The following is a 22,205-nucleotide window of genomic DNA, read 5'->3' on the forward strand; positions in this document are numbered from 1 at the left end:
TCAAGCATCGTCGAGTTGCCCGCGTTCGTTTGTGGCGAGCCAAAGCCGGCGCAATGACGTGTCAGGCACCGAGAGCCATCTCGTGCGGTGACCGTGTTGACGTGCGTTCATTGAGTCCGACTTGGACAATCTCCGGCCGAGTGGAGAAGTCGACTAATGGCGGACGCCGACCATTCCGACGTTGTGTCGGCGCTCGTCGAACCCGAGAGGACTGCCGGCAGCAAAGTCCTGTTGAGCGCAGAATTGGTCAGTCGGTTGTTGGGCATCGATGTGGAAACTTGGGTCCAAATAAATGTCGACAAAGAAATCGTCGTCGATGGCAAAAGGAACGAGAAGCTTCTCATACCTTCCTGCGCTTCTTCTTGGCGCCGGCGCCCCTTCCATTGTCCTCACCGCCAGTCGACTCGCCGACGCCATCATCATCGCCAAACCCTTCACCATAACCCTTGAAACTCGAATCCAGATAGCTTCGCTTCTTGCCCGCACGATCCGGGCGTATGGCTGCCTTGGTGGCAGGGGACGGACGCATTGCCGGGGATGACGTTGCCGAGTTTCGACCCTGCATGACCTGGCCGGGCTTGAGCTTCTTGCCCGGGCCGTCCAGCATATCGGCGGCAGGACGCTTGGCAGCAGGCGCCTCGTCGGTACCGATCCGTGTCTTCCACTTGTTGTCCTCGTCCTTGGAAAGCTTGCCGGGGTTCATCTTCAAAGTGCCTCCGTTCAACTTGGCGAGGATGCGTTGCTGCGCGCTCTCCATTTCATTGCCACGCACACGCTGCAGATAGTACTCCTCATCGGGAAAGTGAAGCAAACCCATCAACTGACCGGGGGCGGCCTCAGGCCTGCTCTTGCCACCGGAGATCTTGAAGTCCTTGACGTGACTCTCGTACGACTTGCGCAGCTTGTTAATCTTCTCGCCCGTTTTGGGGTCGAAGCGAGCGACGCTCTGCGTGATGCGGTTGAGGCCGTACAGCGCCACCAAGTCCTGCGAAACATGCGGCCGCGACATTGGGTACGCTATTGCAAGCCAGTGTTAACAGAAGACTACTTGGCAAAGCATAACACATGCACGCATTCGGGGAGCTTACGAGTCTCGCTGAGCTTGTAGAATGGGCCAGAGCCGGACTGCAGCCGGAGATCTGGGCCCACACCGCTCGCGGATGAGCCCGTGCCTGTCCGGTCGTGACCTGTGTGCCTGTGGTCGCCATCGTTACCCATCTCCACGTCGCGCGCCGCCGTGTGGGCGACGCCTTCCATACGGTCATCAGTCATGCGCACGTCGCAGTCGTCGGGCTTGAAGGCGAAGGACGCGGTGCCGGCGCTGCTCGCAGGCGTCGGGAAGGAGTTGGTGGTGTTGGGCTGCGAGGCCTGCGACATGTTGGCCGACGAGGGCGGCGTCAAGGCCTGGGCTGAGGCAGTGGAGAGCGAGGCAGTCGAGGCATGGGAATGGGGCGGGGTGGTGGAAGACATGTACGGTGGGGAGGTCGGGGTGTCGGGTTGCTGATGAAGGGTCGTCTTAGCGGATCCGGCCGTCTTGGCGGCCAGGTGGTACGGAGGAGAGGCGGGCGAGAAGGATCCGGTCTGTCGCTGGCGCTTCTGAGGCGAGTCGACCGACATGTGAGCGATGGGCGCTGGGCGGCGGGGGCGGGCGGTTGCGCGGGCTGGGTGGAGCGCGCGCAAGAGCGAACAGCGGCGGCGAGGAAGGGCGGCAAGCCGCAACGTCACGGCTGATGGGGCTGCAGCACTTAATTCATCGGCTTGCGGGCAGCTGCAGGGGTCGACGGCGTGCGTGGGCGTGGCTGGCGAGGGCAGCGGGAGCGGCGGACGGGGTGCGCGTCGCTGAGGGGGTGCGTTGGCGGAGTCGGGGTGGGAGGTTGTGGTGTTGCGCTGCTCTCGACCGGCGCCGGCCTGAGATTCGGATTCAGGCTGGCGTCACGTGCAGCCCGAGCCTTGTCTCATTACTGCCTGCACGCCTGCGCGCGCCACGACCCGCCCACGCCGCGCTGCCGATCGCCAGGGCAGACTGCCGTCGCAGACGTCACCAGCACCCTCCCGCTGCGGCGCACGCCCTCCGCGCCGCTTGCCATTGCCCTGCGCCTGCGTGTGCGCCCGGCGGCGGACCCGCTCGCCCGCGCTCTCGTGCGCGCTCTCGTGCGTCCGCCATCCACCCACCACTCTGATCCGCCATGGCCGAGCCCGCCGAGAGGCCCAAGGTCCAGCAGCCGAAGCCTGTCGCGCTGCCTGCCCGCAGCGGCCCTGCCTCGATCCTGGTCTCGCCGCGCCAGAAGGGCAACCCCATCCTGAGCAGCGTCCGCAACGTGCCGTGGGAGTACTCGGACATTCCGGCCGACTACGTGCTCGGCGCCACGACATGCGCCCTGTTCCTGTCGCTGAAATACCACCGCCTGCATCCTGAGTACATCTACTCCCGCATCCGGGCCCTGGCAGGCAAGTACAGCCTGCGCGTGCTGCTCACAATGGTGGACATTGAGAACCACGAGGGAGCCCTGAAGGAGCTGTCCAAGACGTCGCTCATCAACAATGTCACCCTCATCCTCTGCTGGAGCGCCCAGGAAGCCGGCCGTTACCTCGAACTCTACAAGACGTACGAAAACACGGCTCCCACCAGCATCCGCGCACCCCAGGCCTCCAACTACTCGGAGAAGATGGTTGACTTCATCACCACGCCGCGCAGCATCAACAAGACCGATGCCGTCAGCCTGGTCTCGAATTTCGGCAGTCTACGCACCGCCATCAATGCGCAGCCCGAGGAGGTCGCTCTGGTAGCCGGATGGGGCGAGAAGAAAGTCAAGAAGTGGTGCACCACCGTCCGCGAGCCTTTCCGCGCGACCAAGGCCGCAAAGAAGGGCGGCATGACGCGCGAGGACAGCGAGGCATTCCCATCTACCTTCTCGCGCCAAGCTACACAGCCGAGCGGACGCAATGCCCCAGATCCGCGCGTGGCGGCGCGGTTGGGCGTGGGCGCGCCCGTGCCTGTAGATCAGGATCTGCTTGCCCCTGCGCCGAGCAGGAACCAAGAAGCTGAGGAAAGGCCATCGACGCGCGTTGCCGAAGATGTCCCTGTAAACGATCCCGGGGACGATGAGGAGGAGGCCTTGCGCGAAATGGAGGCGGTAGACATGGCAAGCAGATCACGCACGGGGCCAAACAAGCCTGCAGCTGCGGGTACAAGCCAACTCGCCGATGCAGCCGCTTCTTCAAACAAACGGAAAGCTCCAGCTGATGAGCCTCTTAGTGAAGGAATACAAGCGGCACTGGCTAAGCTTCGGAAGGGAGGCTGAGGCCGTCGTTTTCAGTTCCACACGTTTCAGTCAGCCACTTGAGAAGGCACGTCACATACTGCTGCACTGCAGTCGTGAGTTTTGACGTCGTGCGCGGAACTTCTCAGTGGGACATCTACAAGTTCATGCTAAGATAATGCTTCCGCTGGCTCTTCGACGATTGATTCACGGCCGCAAGCATTTTGATTAATCACCGGAGGCCTGCAGAGCAAACACACATGTTATCCATTTCGAATAACTGTGCTGTGTTCAACTACGGTAGAGATATTCCCCAAGACGAAAGTAGTAGGGATCATACACCAAATATACTCTGCATACCAGCATCCAGGCCGTTCATAACTACTGTCACCCCCCAAATCTCTCGCTTATATATCCAGCATTCTCATTCTCATTACCACGGCCTCCACGTTCTGCACGCACAACTTCATGTGGCTCAGCTCCTCCATCTTTTCGATCGACGCACCCCCGTCCGCTATCGCCTTCTTCCGCACCTCGATCATCGCCGGGTCATCATGCCATCTGTTCTGCCTCCGCACAAACGCCGCCAACATTCCATAAATAGTGCACTCCGCCGGTGCCGCCGATCCTTCGTCCTTCCTTTCAGCCTCAGCCTCGCTGCTTCCAACGACCTGCCTCTTCACGACCTTGCGCGCCAGCTCGCGCCACTCAGCACCAGACAGATCCATGCCAAACTTAACAGGGCAGTTCGGACCGCCTGTATGCATGTGCAACGGCGCGGACGCGTCGGCGACCATGAACGGCTTGGTGGCGCCCGCGGCGTCGACGCGCGCGGCCTCGGCGTCGATGGCCACGAGCAACTTGTGCACGGCGTCGATGACGGTCATGAGCAGCGAGATGAGCATGTTGATGTTCAGCGTCGCCGTCGCCATGGCGTGCGGGCACATCTGGCAGTGCAGCACCGTGTTCGCCGTCGCGAGCGCGGAGCGCAGCGGTGGCAGGCTGAAGGGGAACTCGTGGCTGGACAGTGAGTGCAGGGAGGAGAGGCTGAGGTAGATGGTCGAGAGGCAGACGCAGGGGAGACCGAGAGGAGGCTGTGGGGCGAGGAAGGGTTGGTGTTGTGTTGAGGGATCGTGATGATGGGCGGCGGGCGGTGTGCCTGTTGAATTGAGTCAATTCCATCAAAACTGCGGTCGAGATGAAGAACATTCGAGAGAATCCAGCTGAAATGGGACGACTTACTCTGTAGATTGTGCCCATTTCCCGACGACGAATGCGACGAGATACTTGCGATCCTGTCTCCCCCCTGCTGTAGCCCATCAAAACCACCGCCGCTACTGCTACCACCACTTCCGCTGCCGCCCATGACGTCCATCAAGTCTCCAGTCAGCAGCGAATCAAGACTGAAATCTGAATTCAGCTCAAACGCATCCTCACCGTTCATCGTAGCAGCAGCATGGGCACCACAGGCTCTTTCTCCCCGCTCTCCTTCTTCACCACAACCGTTCTCCATCCCACCATCACACCCCAACCCTTCAAAACCATCGAAACCCATCCCCTCCATCCCCACACCCACGTCCATTCCACCACCGGCACCAACACCCATCGACCTAGCAGCAGTTGCATGCATATGTCCCATATCCATCATCATCCCCCCACCATGGCCATGCATCCTCCCGCCATTCCCTACAACACCGTGTCTACCAACACCGTTGTTGGCCATCGGTGGTACCGCATCGCCGTTTGTCGGCACACCTCCTTCTTCATCGACGCTCCTCCGCCTCTTCTTCCTCGGCCGCCCCATCTGCTTTTGCAGCGAGTAGACGCACGGCAGCAGGCTCTCGCGCGTGCAGCGGTCGCAGGCGGGCTGGTTGCCCGAGCATTTGAGCTTGCGGAGGCCTGGGGGGAGTTAGGTACGATTATCCATTGTTGGTTTTCTTTTTTTAATGTGTATGTGCGTGGCCTGGAGTGAGTGCAGATAGGTGTGATATGACTGGGAGCAGTAAGAGAGAGAGAGACACATGTCGGCCCCTCCTATACATTTGTTCGGTTCGTTTCCGGTGTCGTTTTGCATTTTTCTTTCTGTTTTGAGTCGTGGGGACGAAGGAGAGAATGATGGCCATTGTCGAATTGTAAAAAATCTCGCCGATCACAGCCCTCCACAGTCCCCCAGCGTGATGCCGGACAAAAGGCTACAGAAGGGTAGGGAAAGCAAGACAAGACAAGAAGAAAGTAATACTCACGGCACTCGTCACATGCCGCATGCCTCTTCGGCTCTGACACCAACGGCAGCGGCGGCGTTTGTTGCATTTGCGGAACGCTAGCGGCGTTCTGCCCGTCCGAATCCATTTAAAAAAAGAAAGTGCGGGGGTTTCTTTCCCTCCCGGCGATGTCGGTGATCCTGCAAGCAGGAGGAGGCAGGAGCGCGGGGTTCCGGTGTGGAGGCGGGCCCCCAAAAAATAGGTGTGATGGAATTAAGGCAGAGTCGGCCTTCCTGGATGTTCTCCTCTTTTTTTTCTTCTTCCTCCTTATAACCACCTTGGGGCAAATGAGGCCGTCGCTGCTTCAGTGGCTGCAGGTCCAAAGATGGCGGAAGCAAGGTGAATTCCAGGGCTGCAGGTCTCGAAAGTCGACTACGAAGCCAAGAAGCTACGCCGCAGTCTGTGCGTGAGAACAGCCAGGCAGCAACGCAGCGAACAAGCGGCAGGTCCGGGGCGAGCAGCAGTGCTGAAATGGTACCAAGACACGCGAAACAGCAGGAGGGAGAATCAGAAGAAGAACGGCAAGGAGAAGGAAAGAAGGAACGGGGAGAACAGAGACGGGAGCGCGGCGAGCGGCCGTGCGAAGTGTGGATCGGAGATGTAAGACGGACTCTGTGTGCGCAGAGATATAGGAGGGGTCCGTCGTCCGGTTTCGTCGTTTCGCGCCCTGTCGTCGAATGTTTCTTCCTGCGGCTGTGCAGAGCACAAGAGAGCCGGTAGGGAAAAGGCGCGCGTCGGCGTCTATTCTGGCTGACGTGCAGGGCTCGGCGCGCGCCTCAGCAGCATGCACAGCCCTTAGTTTCCCACTCTCTCAGACCGCCCTCAAATTCCCCGGTTGAAGGATCCTTCTTTGTCCCCTCTGCTCCCTGGTTTCGCGATAGGGCAAGGGGCAAGCAATAATGCAGACGGCAGGCGGTGAAGCGGAGCAGGAGAGGCCAGCCGACAGCTGTGGTCGCAGCTGCGGGAGCTTGACGGCTTGTAGTGCAGCCTCCCGGTTCTGGCCGGTGCGAGCAGTCGGCCCCGTGGTCCGTTTCGCCGGCTAGGTAGCGGGTGCAGCGCCTGTGCGGCGACGCAGCGCCCCACTGCTCTATCTCTCTTCCCCGCCCGTCTGCGTGCGTGTGGATCCCTGGTCAGTTCCTGCAGCAGCGCCCCCGCCCCTACGCACTCTCGACACTTCGTCGAAGCAACAGAGAACAACGGAAAGACGATCGGCAGTCCAAGCTGGATGGTGTGGCGCAGGATCAGCAAGCAGGGCAGCCCTATTCAACCGACCGTGTCCACGGGATGAATCCAGAAAACTCAATAGTGGTTAAGACCCGCGCCACCCGGTCGTTTTGTTCACCTCTCCTGGGCCAGACAAAAGTAAAGCGGATAGGCCGTTGGCATCGAAGCTGCTTCCTTTGGCACGCTGCGAATTTAGGAAAATCTGTCGAAAGTATACGACGTCGCGGTGACTTGCTCTATTTGCAAGACGATAGGAGCGAACCGGCTTGAGAGTCACCGGCATTTGAGTGAGCAGCATGCAAGCAGCGTTGGCTACTCGTGCGCCACCGCGACCTGTCTCCGTCCGCGCTAGCCAGCCAATCGTGGATCGTCACTGTGGACCGGCGCGATCGACAGGTGGGGCAATCCGCCCAGCGCACATCCTGCATCCTTGCCTGGCCCTGGACCCAGATGCTGAGACTAGCTCTGCCATCTTTGGTGGCCGCACGTGAGACTTGGCTCAACAACGTCAGCGCTTGAGCGCTACCGATTACAAAGCCCCTTCTTGGTGCGGATTGCTGCATTTGGTGCTATACACTGTACAGGTGATTGACTCGTACACGACCGCTTCTGTTGCTGTTGCTACTGCTGATGCTGCTCACTCCGACAGCGTGCTGATGCTGGGGGCGCCGAAGTCGCACGGCACGACACCGCGCGCCTTCAGCGCCCCAATCTCCCTCCACACTGCCCCCACCACCCCCATCTCCACCGCGTCCATCTGCTGCTCCGCCATTTCTGCCTCGATCTCCTGGCGGAGGAACATCTCCTTCTCCTCCACCGTCTCCACCACCAAGTCCTCCCCCCACACCCCCACCTCCTGCAACTCCATCTCCAGGCGGATCTCCGCCGCCAGCTCCTCCATCTCCTCCTCCCACTCCCCCCTCCTCTCCTCTTCCTTCAGCTCTGCCAGGCAGAGCTGGTGAGCCCCCGAGTAGGAGCTGAGCACCACAGGCTGGACAGCCGCCAGCTTGGGAGCTCCTGGGGGAGCCCTGGCAGCCAGCGGTGCCGCGGCGGAGAGCTCAGCCTTGAGTCGGAGATCGACAACGAAGGCGGCTGGCTTGAGCCGCTTTCCGCCGCGGCGCCGGACCCGCGGAGACCAGTCATACTCGGGGAGCTCATCGTCTCCCCTGGCAGCAGGCGGGTGGTGGGCGGCGCGGAAGACGGCGGCGAGAACGCCCGGAGGAGCGGGGGCGTCAGGAAGGTCGACGGGGCCGCCGCCCCGCAGGATGATGCGCTCTGCGATGAAGCGTTCATCGCTGGGAGCAGCGGCCCGGAGGAGTGTGGCGATCATGGAGATGTCGTACCGTGGAATCAATTCGTAGTCGACGACCGTGTGGGGGAAGTGCCGAGCCGGGCCGCCAATCTTGCGCATTCTGAAGCTATTTGGGTGGTACTGCACGCTCCAGTCCTCGCTCTCGTCCTCGACCGACGCTTGGTTGCCGTCATACCCGCGCATCTCTTCGAGCAGATCTCCGGCTAGCGCGAGATCGTGTAGGGCCTGGAGCGTACCGGTCGTCTCGAACGGGTTGAGGCTCTCGTGGATTCGGGCTGTTGAATTCTTTATTCGATGGGCACTAATGCCGGGAGAAGATCTTAGAGTTCAGACTTACCGAGTTGATTCTGGACATGAGCAACGCCGCGCAACCCACCGCCCACAGCGCGCGCTTCCCGGTCCATCCAGTCTTGCTTGGTGACGGGGCTGCTGTCTTTCGCTCCACTTGGTGAAGCGGTCCCAACCATCTTCGGAGTGCTGTCGACGCTCTTGCGCTTCATGACCTTGCCGAGATGGTCGACCATTTTGGCGGCGTCTTCAAAGTCCTCATCATCCATGCCCTCCTTGGCGTGGTAGACCTCTCGGATAGTGTGGCGTGCGAGACGCCTGGCGTACTGGTGATCGTGCATGCAGTCCCATACGAAGGCGCAGTGCTCGACTTCGACGGAGAGGCGCAGAGGGTGGGAGCCGGGAAGGTAGGCCGCCGCAATGCGGCTGGCGTTGATGAAGTAGCCTTCAGCCATTGGTAGGAAGTTGAGTGGTGGGAGGATGAAAGCCGAGGGACGGGGTGCTGAAGGTAGACCCGGTAGGCCCGGCGGAGGCTGCGGCGACTGGACGGCGCCTGCGGATGATTTGGCTAGGTTGCCCCCGTAGGGATTCGTGACGAAGGAGGTCTCAGATGTTATGGAGCCGACAGGGTCTCGAAGGCCGGTCGTGCGGCCGCCGTTGGCGCCTGTGTCTTTGAGCTTGCTTTGGTTTGCGCGCGGCGGGGTGTGAGGATCGCTGGTGTTGGATGTGCGTGAGGTGGTGTGTCGGTGGGTCTTGCCGTTGGTGGGTGCAGGCGCGGGAGGGTTGACGGCGGGCGCGGTGCTGGACGAGGAAGATCTCGAGGTGTCTCTGGAGACGGGCGGCTGGTTGTGGAAGAGCGCGAAGATGTGCAGGAAAGAGGCGCGCAGCTTGGAGGTGAGCACAGCGGCTTCGGCTCCGTACTGGCCGTGCTGGGTGTAGGGCAGCACGTCGACTTCAAGAACCGAAAGACCCTCGCGCGCCAGCCACAGGATGTGCTGGTAGTTGGACAGCGACTTGGTGTCGCGCGACGTGTCCAGCTTGCGCATCTTGCGCGCCCGGTACAGCCGCGGCGCCAGCATGATCGAATTGCCCTCAATCTGCCTCAGCGCCGCCGCCAGGATCGGGTTCTTCCTCTCTATCGCGACCGACACCCGCCCCAGATGCTTCAGGTCCACGTCCGAGCTGGCCATTGTCGGCTACCTGCGCGCTTCTCAGGACAGGTGCGCTTCCAGTTGCCGCGGCGGGCGACGTGCGCGCGTGTGCAGGCGGCAAGGCAGGAACGGGCAGGGCTCACGTACCTTGGAAGCACTCACGGCCAGGCCAATAACAACAGCGCGCAATGCAAATCAGGGCAACAATAAAGAGATGGCGTCAAGAACAGCCGCCAATGGCAAAGCGGGGGCAATCGTCAGCAAATTATATGGGCGGTGGGCGTGCCGGCGGCTGGTGGTTGCTCGGGTGTAACGACACCGGGCCAGAGCCACACAAGGCCAATTGCTGGGGAGAACGCGTGGGCGCTCTGGCGCTGCTCGTGCAGGCTATTATGAGGGGGGGTGATGGGGTGTTGGCAAAGACAGAAAGCCGCCAGAGAATGCTTCGGGTGAGTGCAGCCGCGCTGGAGTCGAGCCGCCTCGGGTATCGGGGAGCGAAAGAGACGGAAGTACTATAACAATGGCGCACGAGGCTGCCAAACGTCAGTCCTGGTGTTCGCCCGAGCTTCCAGCGGTCAGAGAGAGCTCTCGCTGGCCTGAAGATCGGCCGGGCTGTGTCGCAGATGGCGCAGGCTAGGCCGGAGGTTGGGGGGACTATTTGCGGACTCGGAATTTACCTCTACGGGAACATGGCTTTGCGGCGCCGGGTATCAGACGGATTCTAGAAGGAAAGAAGGCTGCGGAGGAATCAACTTTGGCAGCAGCCGGGCGGGCCAAGGCGGCATACTGGTACACACGTCAACTGAAGACGTCACTCGGGCTGGGAATATGGGGGTGGGATGATTTATTGACAGTGCGCCCCATTGCGCAGGAGCGAGTATATACGGCGACGGCGGGCAGGCGGTGAACAACGGTCAGTGCTCTGCGGAGGAAAAGAGTTTTATCAGCGGCCGCTGGCGGTCTGCGCGGCGAGGAGTCACGGCCGCTGGCCTTATACTGATGCGCTGGCTGCGCTGGCCGAGGGAGGGTGTGAACAACGCAGCCACGAGGAGAGAGTGCAATTGCCGGCGGCACTACGAGCGGGCGGGACCTGGGGCCTGGAGCCATGATGATGGCTCCCGCTGTGCGCAGGGCTGGGGCGAGGTGCAGCTGACGGCTACGTGTCCAAAGCTTCGCAGCCGGCTGCATGATGGACGTCGCCGCTCTGATCCACGGTGCGTCGGTGCCAACTGGCACTGTGGCTTGTATAATGCGCGGATCATGGGGATCTGGTCTGCCCGGCTTGCGTCACCGGCTGGCCAGCGCACCTCTGCGCCTCTCAGCAGCGCCGGAGCCGTGGCGGCACGCTGCCACTGCCGCCCGCCGCCGTGGAACGGGCCCGCCCCGCGCGTGGGTGGTGCGCTGGTGTTCGCTGGTGCTGGCTGGTGCTGGCCGGCGCTGGAGCGGGCAGGGGGGGGGGGTGGTGCGTGGAGCGCGGCGCGCATGCGCGGTGCCCAGGTCGCAGGTCGCAGGTCGCAGATGCGAGGCGCGGGACACTGAGCCGCCGGGTGCATCATCGTGGGTGCAGCAGCCCCGCCGCAAGGAACAAGACCAGAGCCAGGGCGAGGCGTGGGAGGCTGGGTGGCACCGAGGACGAGCACAGAGAAGAATGAGCGGTGAACGGGCGCGCCCATTGGCCGCCGCAACACCAGACGTCACCGGCTCACTCCCGCCTGCCGTTGCTGCTATATTGCCCGGCCTCGGCTTCCATTGCGTGCAGCACCCGGAGCCGTCCCCTCCGCACTGCTGCATGCCCCCGCGCGCCTTCCGCGACGGCAACAGTGTCACGCCCGCACGCGCAAACATGGCCGCTGTTTGCCTGCTGCTGCCTTTTTGTCAAACACCGCTGCTTCGTCTGCCATGCATCCGCCCGCATGCACAGGCGCCCTCTGAGTCCCGAGCCGGCCTCTCGGTTAGTCATGCGCCATCGCCAATGCCGGGCTCCCGATAGGCTTCACGCATCCGGAGCCTCCCTGGCTTCTCCATGGGTTCTCGCCTTCTCTCCGGCCATGTCCCGAGCTCACCAGACGCCCTACCGTAAGGCTGAGGTGCTGACAGTAGGCCCACCCTCTCCGGCCTGATATCTGTCACGCTTGCCAATGCAGCAGCGACGCTTGCCTCACAGCCTGCCTCAGTGCCACCATGGCCCCGCCCGTGCGGCTTGCAGTGCATATTCATCTGCACCGCTCGTTGTCTGCCAAATCCTCCTGACCATCAAACCAAACCGACCATCTGCAAAATAGCATCCCAATTCCAGATTGCTGACCCAGTCTCGCACGCATAAAAACCTCCGACTATGCCACCATCTTGTACTGTCTCGTTGTCTTCTACCGCTCACCTTATCCGACTCGTTCTGAACTCCGCACCGTTTTTCGGGCATTGTCATCTCTTTACCACACGCTGCACTTTCGGCTCCACAGCCACATTCGGAGCTATCCCCTCTCTGACACCTGCGACCTCCACCAGGTCACTGGGAATATCCCGGAAGCTGCAGGGCTCAGTCATCAACACCATCAGCCTCTAGTATCGAGCGCCAACACAGCTCTCTCATTGGCCGTCCGACCGGACTATCCCAACTCCAACGTCCAGTGTCTTACCACACCCCACCTCATCTCAACCAAGCTCTTGGCTTCTGGCCTGCCAAAGTGCAGAGAACAGTCACTTTGCTCAGTTCTTCTGACTAGAGAGGGCAAGCTTCAGAAAGGCTCCCGTACTCGCTCACTGAGCCTTCCCCACCGCCTTATTTTTCTCTCTCAGGAAGTAGCGGGCCGGTCGCTCTCAAGAATCCCTCCATTCCATTTCTGCGGCCGCAGCAACCTTTTCCAAGCAACGAAAAGGGGAAAGCAAGAAAGAACAAGAAGAATCAACCACCATGTGCCGCTACTACGCCCACAGCCACATCTGCGGCCACACCCACACCGTCTTCGCCGCCTATTGCCCGCCGGCCGCTCTGAAGCAGCGCCCCTGCTCCGGCGGCGAGATCTGGCAGACACTCAAGATGGATCAGGCCTGCGTCATCTGCACCAACAACACCAACAACAGCACCAGCGACGCCAACGCCCGGATGACAGCGGTCGGTAAGGCCGCCGGTCCTGGACGACGTTGAGCTCTCTGGCGTTCTTCTTCTGCAATGAGGGGATGTTTGGTGACTTTGGACTTCTGCTGCCAGGCAGAACAACGGGGGTCGAGAGTTTGGGGCTTTGTCGTTTTGGAGTTGTGTTCGGGGAATGGGGAGGACATGGGTGGGTGGCGTGAGAACTATGTGTTCATGCTGAACGAATTGGCGCATTTCCTTTTTTTTTTCTCTATCCTCGTTTTAACGGCGTTCTTGGGGATGCAAACAGCGGGAGTTATTGGAGGCTAGGGGCGAGCTCTTTCCTCTCATCGGAGACCTCAAGAGACTCGGAGATTGACGATATAGGGGGTTTTCTGTGGTCGCGAACTAACAACATCGATGGAAGGAATAGAAGGGGGGCGTTCGGCATCGCGCGTGGAATTCGCGGTCAAGGAGGCTCTGTAAGCCGTTTTCTTCGTGCCTTCTCGATTCTAATTTCCGAGCTGGTCTCGAATGCTGTTTAGGGCTTTTTAGTCAGCCTACGGAGAAAATCGGAATACTTTATTTATGATACCATGACACTAGCGCTCTTCATTCTATTGATTTCTCTTACAAAGGCTAATTGTGGGTGACCAAACGTGCTCGAGAAGCCCAAAGGGACAGACTACCTCTTGGCACATGAGATGGTCACCTCGAGGACTAAAACCTGGACAGAGTTGGAGAGTGGCGCAAATCTCAGCCACCGACGCAGTTATGCCGACACCACACTTTTGGTGAGGAACATCCAAGCTTTTCTCAGCCAAACTTGCAAACAGGATCTCAATGCCTGTACCTGTTTTAGATCCGTCTCGTGAATCTCACTAAATCCTCGCGACTGCGGCAGATACGCTTCACCAGAGGCACCTGCAGGTCTTGGAAAATGCATCTTTTCCTTTCGTTTCTGTCTTACTATTCTACTAGTGTAGATACACCATGATGGTCGTTCCATAAACAACCACCCGCTTGGGTATGAATGATCCCCTGCACAATGACCAACTCTGGAAAACAATGCAGAAGTCTTGCTTTCTTTTCGGATACTGTTTGTCCGAGATGGCTTTCCCAACCTGCACTCTGCCAACGGGACAGCCGCAGCGCCAACTGTGATTTTTCCATGCATGAATTCGTAATGAGTTTAGACCTTTACGTCTTGTTTATCAATAAAGAAAATTAAAAAGGAACCCGATATGAAGGTGATAAGAAGTCTCGCTCTTTCCCTCCTGGCCTATTAGTAGAGAAAAGGGAGTCTATCCAATGCAGATTCTCTCTTTAGGTTTTGCAAACTTGAGCTGTCGGGAGGGAAATCCCAGGAGCAGAGACGAGAAAGTAGAATAAGCTCGGTGAGCAAACTGTCCGCATTTACACGTGCTCCGGCTTCGGGGTGTGCGACGCGCGCCTCTTTCCCGAATGCTGCTCTCTGTCGGCGCCGATCTCCTGGGCGAACTTGGAGCGAGCACGAATCGCCGGACCCTTCCAGTAGAAGACGTAAATGGGGACGGTGACGCAGACGGCAAGACAGGCGAGAATGGTCGAGGCGTACGCGAGGTTCTTCGGTGCCGGTCCAATGTTGGTGTACACTGCATCGAGGTTAGCATTTGAGCCAGGGGAGAACCGAGCCGATCGAAACACTTACGAGGTGTAGCGTAGAGAGCGGCGATACCAGCGAGGAAGTCACGAGCAAAGCCGTTGCCACCGGTAGCCGAAGCCGCATAAGGACCGTACGCAGCGACCATGTAGTCGATAGTGGCCATGTAGATGGCATAGTTTGCGATACCCACGAATGCCGAAAAGAACAAAGGCACGATCCAGTGATTGTAGTCCGGGCCCATACTGCTCCAGGCGAAGCCAATAAGACCAATAGCCTCGAGAGGCGCGGTGAAGAGAAGCCACTTCAGGCGGAATTCAGGGTAATCGGTGCCGTTCTTGATCATCTTCCTCTGCTTGATGAACCAGGGGAAGAAAGAGAAATATGCAATGAAGTAGCCGATGAGAAGCCTGCAAAGAATCTCACGTTAGGTGGTGAATGTATCGAACGGGGACAAGGTCACTTACGGGAGGAAGGCAAGGCCAATTGCAATGGTGCTGAAACCCCACTGCTTGAACACCGGCGCGTAGGACTCGAGGAAAGTGAAGATCAGCGCATCACTGAAACCGGAGAGAAGAGACAAGAACAGGACAATGGGCTCGGTGAGGAACATCTTAAAAGGGCGGGTCCAAATGATCATGATCTCCTTCAGAGGCAGACCGTCGATGTTCCAAACCCCGGACTCCTTGACGCGAAGCTTCTCGAGCTCATCAGCGGTATAGGCGGTCTCGTTGCCGTCCTTGCGAAGCTTCACAGCGTAGCGCCTCATGAGAACAGTTGCTCGGGTCTCCTTGACGGTGAAGAAGTGGAGGAGCTGGGTTGCGCCGCCGAAGATCAGCTGGAGCCAGAACACCCAGTGCCAGCTCAGGTACGTCTCGGCGAAGCCGCCGACGATGGGACCGATGACGGAACCGCCGACGGAAGAGAAGACAACGTAGGCGACGGCGAAGTGCTGCTCGTCAGGCTGCCACATGTCGGCGACCATGCCCAGAGTGACGGAGCCGCCGGCAGACGAGAGACCGCCGAGGAAGCGGCAGACCATGATGGTGCCAAAGTTGGGAGCGACGGCGCAAGGGATGGACCAGAGGTTGACGAGGCCGAGAGACCACTGGAGGATGGGCCTGCGGCCATACTCCTCAGACCATGGAGCCCAGAGCTCGCAGCCGAAAGCGTAAGCGACAAGGAAGATAAGCTGACCGCAGCGAGCGGCCTGAGCGCTGATGCCAAAGTGCTCCTCCAAGCCGGTAATGCCGTTGGCGTAAATGCTGGCGTTGAAGTTCATGGAGCACTGGATGACGAAGATGACGGTGAGGATGTACCACTTGTACCAGGTAGGGTAGCAGAAGCCCAGGTGGGCGTAGACCTCGGGGTCATCCTCGGTGATGGTGGGAACGCGGTCGTTGATGGCCTGCTGGTCGCGGTAGGCCTTGGCCTCGGCGGGCTTCTCGTTGAGGACCTCATGGCGCTCGTTGCTGGAGGTGTCGTCAGACAGCTTGGAGACGGCCTTGGAGACGACGCTGCCGCGCTGGATGTTGTTCATCTCGTCTGACGAGGGAGCCATGGTGGACAAAAGAGGCAGAAAGCGGTGGCGGAAGAGGATAAAGCCGGGGAAGTCGAGCTTTATGTACAAGGCAGGCGCCGGCACAAGCGCGTCGCCGCCGGGGCAGAGGACCCGCCCTGGCGGTTCATAGGGTATGACCTAGCCATGGGAACCAGCTTGGTGCGCTTACCCGATGACGTAGGAGAGTTGGCGCAGGTTGCATCGACGCCCGCATCGATACGGCGCGTTGAGTATCTGACCAAGCCGTATCAAGCGCCGTGCCGCGTCGCCGCAAAGCTTGACCCACCGGGGCTCGGCGGGCTAGGCGCAGTTGGGCACCCGTACCAGACGACAAAGGCGCTCCTGGTAGGTATCCGTACCGTATCCTATTTCGACCTGCTGGCCTAGCGCGCGACCTGGGAGCCGCCGCACCGCAATCGCACCACGAGCTCCGCCCGGGGACCCCGCCGCATGCGCGCTGCTCCAAGCAGGTCGACTGATATTCGCCTTGGGCCAACCGTGCTAACGTCTGACCGCCGCAGGCATGCGCTGCCCCAGGCGGCCAGGCGCTGGGCGACTGCGCGACTGCGCGAATTTCGCGCTGGAGACGCGGGGCCCCATCCTGGGGCGCTGGGGCGCTGGGGCGGAGTGCACGCTGCAGGGCGACGGCGACGGCGACGGCGACGGCGGATGGGGCGTCTGGCTGCTGGCTGGGCTGCTGGCTTCTGGTGGTGGCAAGGCGCGGCAGCAGATTCGCCGGGGCGGCTGCGGTGGGAACGGCCGAGCGCCGCATGACGCCCCTGCCGTCAGCCATAGCCATCATCAGCCGCGCCCGGGCCTTTTGTTGAACGCACTGCACCCGAACCGCATCCTCTGCTGCCTGCATGCGACCAGCACCCGCGCAACGCGAACAGAGGAGCTGCGCATCTCTCGAATGCCGGGCGAGATAACGCCCCAACGCCCAATGGGACTGCGCTAGGGCGGGCCCGAGCGCCGCAGCGCCCCCGTTCGCGGGCTTGGCACGGGCCCGTTGCGCGGCGCTCCAGGTGCGCTTGTGCCTCTGCCCGTGGGCGGATGATGGAGGAGCTCCACTTGCGCTCCGGATTTCTCGACTCCAGCTGGAGAGACGGCGCTTGCCTTGCCGCTTTCGCGCTCAGACCGACCCGCCTCCGCGTCGACCCACTCTCTGAATGCGACGCTGCAGCAGCTCGCAATCAAACACCGTCCATCGCCGACCCCCCGCGCCTTCGCGTTCGTGTGGACGCGTGCAGACGCGTGCAGACGGCCGCCATACCGGCCTGGCAATTTTGGTGTTGCATGCGTGGTCGTCGGCATCCGTGCCAGATTAGCCAATGGGCCGTCGTCGGCCGCGTCGATCTCGCGCTGGGTGGCGTATCTAAGCTTGATGCCACGCACGCCGAGGATTCGCACGACTCGCCCGGCTGAGGGAGTGCTTCTCTCACACGACCACCGCCGGCACTATCACGGCGGCCCGCCAGCCTGCTCTTGCACACCGCCCGGCTTCATCGGACGCTGGATCCTCTGGACTGCTAGCACCCGCCCCGCCTCTTCCTGACCTTGGCAAGTCGAATGACGATTAAGTCTCACCATATAGATGCCGAGCTCTTCCCGTTTGTGCCGCCGTCTCCGCTACCGTCCTCGGGACAAGCGCAAGCGCAAGCGCGAACCCCCGTCCCCCCGCCACGTGCAGTCGGGAACTTTTGCCTGCATGACACATGCATCCAACAAGGCCCAGAGGTCGGACAACTTCTGGCCATCGCTCGGGGCTGTGGTCTTCCCCGGTCCAATACCGCGCAACGCCACGGCTGCTCGGCATTCTGCCGCTCGGGTTTGCTGATGGTGGTTCGAGACCTCCGTCAGGGGTGCCGGAATCTGCCTCGTCTCCGCCTTCGACCCCCCACGCCATTGGATGTCCAAGGCAACGGTTCGCACAGCAGGCGTTTGCCAAGTGTGGAGGTGAAGTGACTCCGCCGCCACAGCCGTCGGCCTTTCTCTTTCAACGCTTGGTCCGCCCCAACGTTTCAACTGATTCATGGTCGGACGTGGCAACAACAAGCGAAAAGGCGGCGTCGTCCCGGGAATGCAGGGGCCGAGCATAAGTTGAGCCGGAAGCATCAACACATGAGTAGAGTGACCTTTGTCTTGCCTAAAGCTAACAAGAGATTTGTTAGCAGGGGACTGCGGCCAAGCACACCATCGCCGAGAATTCCAATGGGTAGACGTTTTCGTCCCATCCAGTCTGTTGTCCACAGTTGGCCATGAAAATCCTTCAAACCGAAACGACCGGCCCGTCAGATGCCACTACACGACCGCAAGCTTTCCACAATCCCGTCGATTGCATCCACCTACCGACAAGCCGATATTATTAGGGAGCTCGGGATTCGGTGTGGACGTACACAGAACTGAGTATTATGGGACGGCCCGTCACTCTCGGTGTATCCAATCAATGCCCGTTCGTTGACTCCGCAGGGGGGTGCCCTTGGTTCCAAGCTGAACCAGTGTGCAGGACCTTGTCCCTCCTACAATGGGCGGCTTTGTCAAACCGCATTCAATGGTCGTGCCAAACTGGGATTATGCAGTCGATGTGGCAGTCTCGGAATGTGGAAGAGCATAAGGAGTCCATCTGACAGTCCCACGTGGGTGCATGGCCGGTCTTCGTGGCCTTGCAAACCACGGCGAGTGTTGGCCTTGAATCCGCCACGGGTGCCAGGAATTGTCCGAATTTCTGGGTCAGCGTTTTCGATCAGCATCTCCTGACATGTCCATCCCTTGTCTCTTGATAAATGCGTTCTGCATGAGGGTTTGCGGCGACAATGGTTGTTGGGTCCTATTGGTTAGCATCAAGGTCGTCAGCCTACCGGAAACATGAACTCACGCTCAGATGCTAAGTGACTAGCTAAGAAGACTCTACTACTCACGAGACTGCGCTGACCCCGAGTCCGTCAATGTAGGGGTGCCCTTCAACAGAACAGTAGTGAATAATTTGCATGTGTTCCCAACACTTTCCGTGTTCGTTAGGTCGTTAGTGTGGAATAAAATCAAGATCACGTTTTCAAGCTGGGCCCCTCGCTCATTAAGTCCTGCTTCTGTCAAATGCTTCCTGCCCCGCCTCCTACGGCATGCGGATATACGATTCCGCTATCCGTTCCTTATCCGAGGTTATTGAAGGCTGTATTGCGTTCCACTCTCGTAGGAGTGGCGGGTACTCGAAGTTTAGCGAGGTCAGAGCTGTTAGCCATTGATTAGGGAGTCATCTGATGCATCTGAACGAGTCAATTGTTCGGGTATCATCTTGGTCCTGAGTGACAAAACATCAATTGGTTTTGAGACCGCCTCCGAAGCACGAACATGCAGCTCGGACGACAATGAAGGGGACAATAGATGGACACCTGGGTCTCACTGATGATACTGACTACTCAGAGTATGTGAGTATACAGTATGAACCGTCAAACAGCATGGTGAAAGCAGGGCTTGGTGGCCATCAGCTTGCGCTGTTCGTGCAACTGCAAAGTTCATGACTCTCATGCCGCTTCGCGTTCGCTTTGGCGATGACGTGTCCGGGTTTGGTAGGTATCGTATCTACGCTTGTGGATCGACATGCGGAAGCAGGGCCTGGGGCACTGGTGATGATCATCATGACCCATAATTCTGAGGTGTTCGCAGGCGAGAGTGTGGTCACAGCCTGCGGGGAAAGGCACGCAGCACACGAACATGGCCCGTGCGCCTCCTCCTATCGATAACGACTTTTTGCTGGTCTCACGCATCGCGAAGCAGCCCACGCCTCTTTCTCCGCAAGCAAGATCCGCATACACTCCCCCACCATGACGGACTCGACCGCCGCTTCGCAAAACAGCCCCTTCATACGCCAACTCGCCGCCAATGGTGCGTAATTCACCACCCTCAGAATCCATGAACGCCCCCGCTAGACTTGTCCACGAAAAAGAAAAGAAAAAAAAAAGCTAATGCGACCGGAATTTCTTCCCGCGTGTCCAGACAAGCGCATCCGCGACAAAGCCCTCGACGGGCTGAGGCGCTACCTCGATGGAAAGACCGGCATGTCGGAGGTCGAGCTGCTCAAGCTATGGAAGGGCCTCTTCTTCTGCATGTGGCAGAGCGACAAGCCGCGCACGCAACAGCAGCTGGCGGTCGAACTCGCGGCACTGGTCGACATCCTTCCTCTCAACACGGCGCTGGACTTTTTGGACGCGTTTTGGACTACGATGGCGAGGGAGTGGGTGGGCATCGACCGGCTAAGGTACGACAGCATCTCACTGATTTGAGGAAGACGGGCGAGAGACCAAAGCACGTTGATTGTTTGAGCCTGTGCGCTGATGAGACCTTGCAGGATGGACAAGTTCCTTTTCCTCGTCCGCCAGTACCTCAATTCCTCGTTCAGCCTCTTTGCTCGTCAGCGCTGGCAGAACAAGGCCGCCCTGGAAAGGTACCTCGACATCCTGCGGGAGACGCCGCTGAACCCCACCGACCCCAAGGTGCCAAACGGGCTGCGCCTGCACGTTCTCGACATCTACATCGACGAGCTAGATAAGGTGGATGAGATGAGAGAGGGCCATCTGCCTCTGGAACAAGTTCTAGCGCCGCTGCGCGAGCTGCGGGAGAAGAGCGTGACCAAGGCAATCCGGATTCGCGTGAAGGAGACGATGGAGGAGGATGAGCGACTGAAGGATTGGAACAATCCCAAGAAGCCCGAGGAACAGGCGCAGGACGAGGACGAGGAATGGGGCGGCATTGACGAGTGATATCCAGGGCTTGCATAATCACTGTGGTTACAGCGCGGCGTTATTTTGGGTTTATCGGGCGAACAAAAGACTTTTCATGTTTATGCTTCCAAATAACTTTTATCCATGAGACTCGCAAGTCTCCCCAGTAGACCAGCTTCGGCTAGAAAAAAGACATCAAATCCAATCAATCAAGGCCAAGGAGGATCTTCCGGTCTCCGGAAGCAAGCCACAAACTTCTGCCCGCCATTCCTCGTGACTTTCTTGCCCTCCTCTGTCTCCGTCTTCATGACCTCCACACAGACGTCGTTCTCCAACTCCGCATCGCTGATCCTCTCAAAGCTCGGGTGGGCTTCGAAGTGCCCGACCATCCACCGGTGCAGGTCTTCGACGTCCGTAATCGTGTACACGATGCCGCCAGGCCGCAGCACGAATGCGTACTCGGAGTTGAGCGTCGTCGACACGATACGCGCCTTGTGCTTACGCGCCTTGAAGTGCGGGTCCGGGAAGCATAGGAAGATCTTCGAGAGCTGACCCTTCCGGAAGAAGTTGGGCAGGAACTTCATCGTGTTGGCGCGCAGACAAGCCACGTTCTGGTACGCGTTGCTGCCTGTGTTCTGCGCGCGGAGGGCCTTGGCCTTCTCCTGTACGAACTCCGTGACCGAGGTACGGATCTCCATGCCTACAGGAGGAGACATCAGAATTTATCGAAGGAGAAGAAAGGTGGGAAGATGTGAGAGATGCTGAAGGGGAACACGATATAGAACTGTACAGATTACTCATAACCAATACTCGAAAGACGTAGGAGAAGAGAGTTAAAAAAAAAAAGAACATGTTGATTGACTTGAGAAAACTAGGGGAAGAAAAATCATTCAACCTACCAAGGAGGAGCGTGTCTGGCAATTTCGGCGACAACGCAAACAGCAGGCCACCAAAGCCACAGCCGATGTCTGCGACCTCGACGTCCTTCGAGATCTTCCGCTTAACAAGAGACCCCTCCTCCTGGTCGGTCTGCATGGCGGAAACCTCGTCCTCTGACGGCCCTACGGCGTAAGCTGGGTAGAGGCTGGCCCAGTCCATAAGCCCGGGGTGAGCTGGGCTACGGGAGAACAAGCAAAAAAAGTTAGTTTAAATATACCAGCTACGTCGCAGAGCTGCGACGGCTTAAGACTTGTCTCGTGCGTACTATGTTAAGGCATGGTCGGAGAAGGGATTCGCGTGCGCCCGCTGCCGGTAGAATTTCTTCTTGGGCAGCTGCGTGCCTTCGGAGGCAGCCTCGCTGAGTGCACTGCGGTACTCGTCTCGCTTTTGCCGCTTGTGCGTTTGGCCGGCCATGTTTGACGGTGGTAGGTGAACCTCACTTGGAAGTGTGGTGGTGACGGCGAAGAGTTGGGCCGCGGATGACTCGGCCGAAATTTAAGAGGTGGCCGGTGCCACCAGGCGCGACTCATCGTCCCGAAGCGGCAATGTCAGACACGCCAATCACGCACATTCGTCGGAGCGCCGTTGAGCTGCCAAAAAGAAAGCAATACCCTCAATTCCGATAAAGCAGGTTTTGCCTTATGTGCACGCCGGTACCTAAAAGTGTTATACATCCTACAGAGAAAGAGAAACCCAGATCCACCTCCGAAGACCTGTCCCAGGGAGAAACCAAAGCCAAGGATGATATAAACGCGATGCCCTTCGAAAACAGCCCT

The 22,205-nt window shown here is 59.3% G+C and overlaps 7 protein-coding genes across 7 annotated transcripts; 2 read left to right on the top strand and 5 right to left on the bottom strand.

The window, feature by feature from the left end:
- Positions 1-153: 153 nt before the first annotated feature.
- On the bottom strand, positions 154-1,617 carry BKCO1_6000143 (rox3 family protein; the record flags this gene model as incomplete). Its single annotated transcript, XM_020277787.1, has 3 exons — positions 154-228; positions 347-1,017; positions 1,089-1,617. 3 exons carry the CDS (start codon positions 1,615-1,617, stop codon positions 154-156), a joined length of 1,275 nt encoding a protein of 424 aa, XP_020133690.1.
- A 569-nt stretch (positions 1,618-2,186) lies between these two features.
- On the top strand, positions 2,187-3,302 carry BKCO1_6000144 (mating-type switching protein swi10; the record flags this gene model as incomplete). Its single annotated transcript, XM_020277788.1, has 1 exon — positions 2,187-3,302. One exon carries the CDS (start codon positions 2,187-2,189, stop codon positions 3,300-3,302), a length of 1,116 nt encoding a protein of 371 aa, XP_020133691.1.
- Positions 3,303-3,667: 365 nt separating this feature from the next.
- On the bottom strand, positions 3,668-5,064 carry BKCO1_6000145 (uncharacterized protein; the record flags this gene model as incomplete). Its single annotated transcript, XM_020277789.1, has 2 exons — positions 3,668-4,419; positions 4,503-5,064. The coding sequence occupies 2 exons, from the start codon at positions 5,062-5,064 to the stop codon at positions 3,668-3,670; spliced, it is 1,314 nt and encodes a 437-aa protein (XP_020133692.1).
- Positions 5,065-7,382: 2,318 nt separating this feature from the next.
- BKCO1_6000146 (14-3-3-like protein) lies at positions 7,383-9,535 on the bottom strand (the record flags this gene model as incomplete). Its single annotated transcript, XM_020277790.1, has 2 exons — positions 7,383-8,332; positions 8,395-9,535. The coding sequence occupies 2 exons, from the start codon at positions 9,533-9,535 to the stop codon at positions 7,383-7,385; spliced, it is 2,091 nt and encodes a 696-aa protein (XP_020133693.1).
- Positions 9,536-13,985: 4,450 nt separating this feature from the next.
- BKCO1_6000147 (mfs multidrug transporter) lies at positions 13,986-15,772 on the bottom strand (the record flags this gene model as incomplete). Its single annotated transcript, XM_020277791.1, has 3 exons — positions 13,986-14,203; positions 14,260-14,621; positions 14,679-15,772. The coding sequence occupies 3 exons, from the start codon at positions 15,770-15,772 to the stop codon at positions 13,986-13,988; spliced, it is 1,674 nt and encodes a 557-aa protein (XP_020133694.1).
- A 3,821-nt stretch (positions 15,773-19,593) lies between these two features.
- BKCO1_6000148 (nucleolar protein nop52 variant) lies at positions 19,594-20,529 on the top strand (the record flags this gene model as incomplete). The annotated part of the gene is made up of 3 exons (XM_020277792.1): positions 19,594-19,654; positions 19,766-20,027; positions 20,118-20,529. The coding sequence occupies 3 exons, from the start codon at positions 19,594-19,596 to the stop codon at positions 20,527-20,529; spliced, it is 735 nt and encodes a 244-aa protein (XP_020133695.1).
- A 170-nt stretch (positions 20,530-20,699) lies between these two features.
- On the bottom strand, positions 20,700-21,843 carry BKCO1_6000149 (trna (guanine-n-)-methyltransferase; the record flags this gene model as incomplete). The annotated part of the gene is made up of 3 exons (XM_020277793.1): positions 20,700-21,190; positions 21,390-21,607; positions 21,695-21,843. 3 exons carry the CDS (start codon positions 21,841-21,843, stop codon positions 20,700-20,702), a joined length of 858 nt encoding a protein of 285 aa, XP_020133696.1.
- Positions 21,844-22,205: the final 362 nt, after the last annotated feature.

This window comes from Diplodia corticola (genome assembly GCF_001883845.1).
Source record: "Diplodia corticola strain CBS 112549 chromosome Unknown scaffold6, whole genome shotgun sequence".
NCBI classification, from domain to species: Eukaryota; Fungi; Ascomycota; class Dothideomycetes; order Botryosphaeriales; family Botryosphaeriaceae; genus Diplodia; species Diplodia corticola.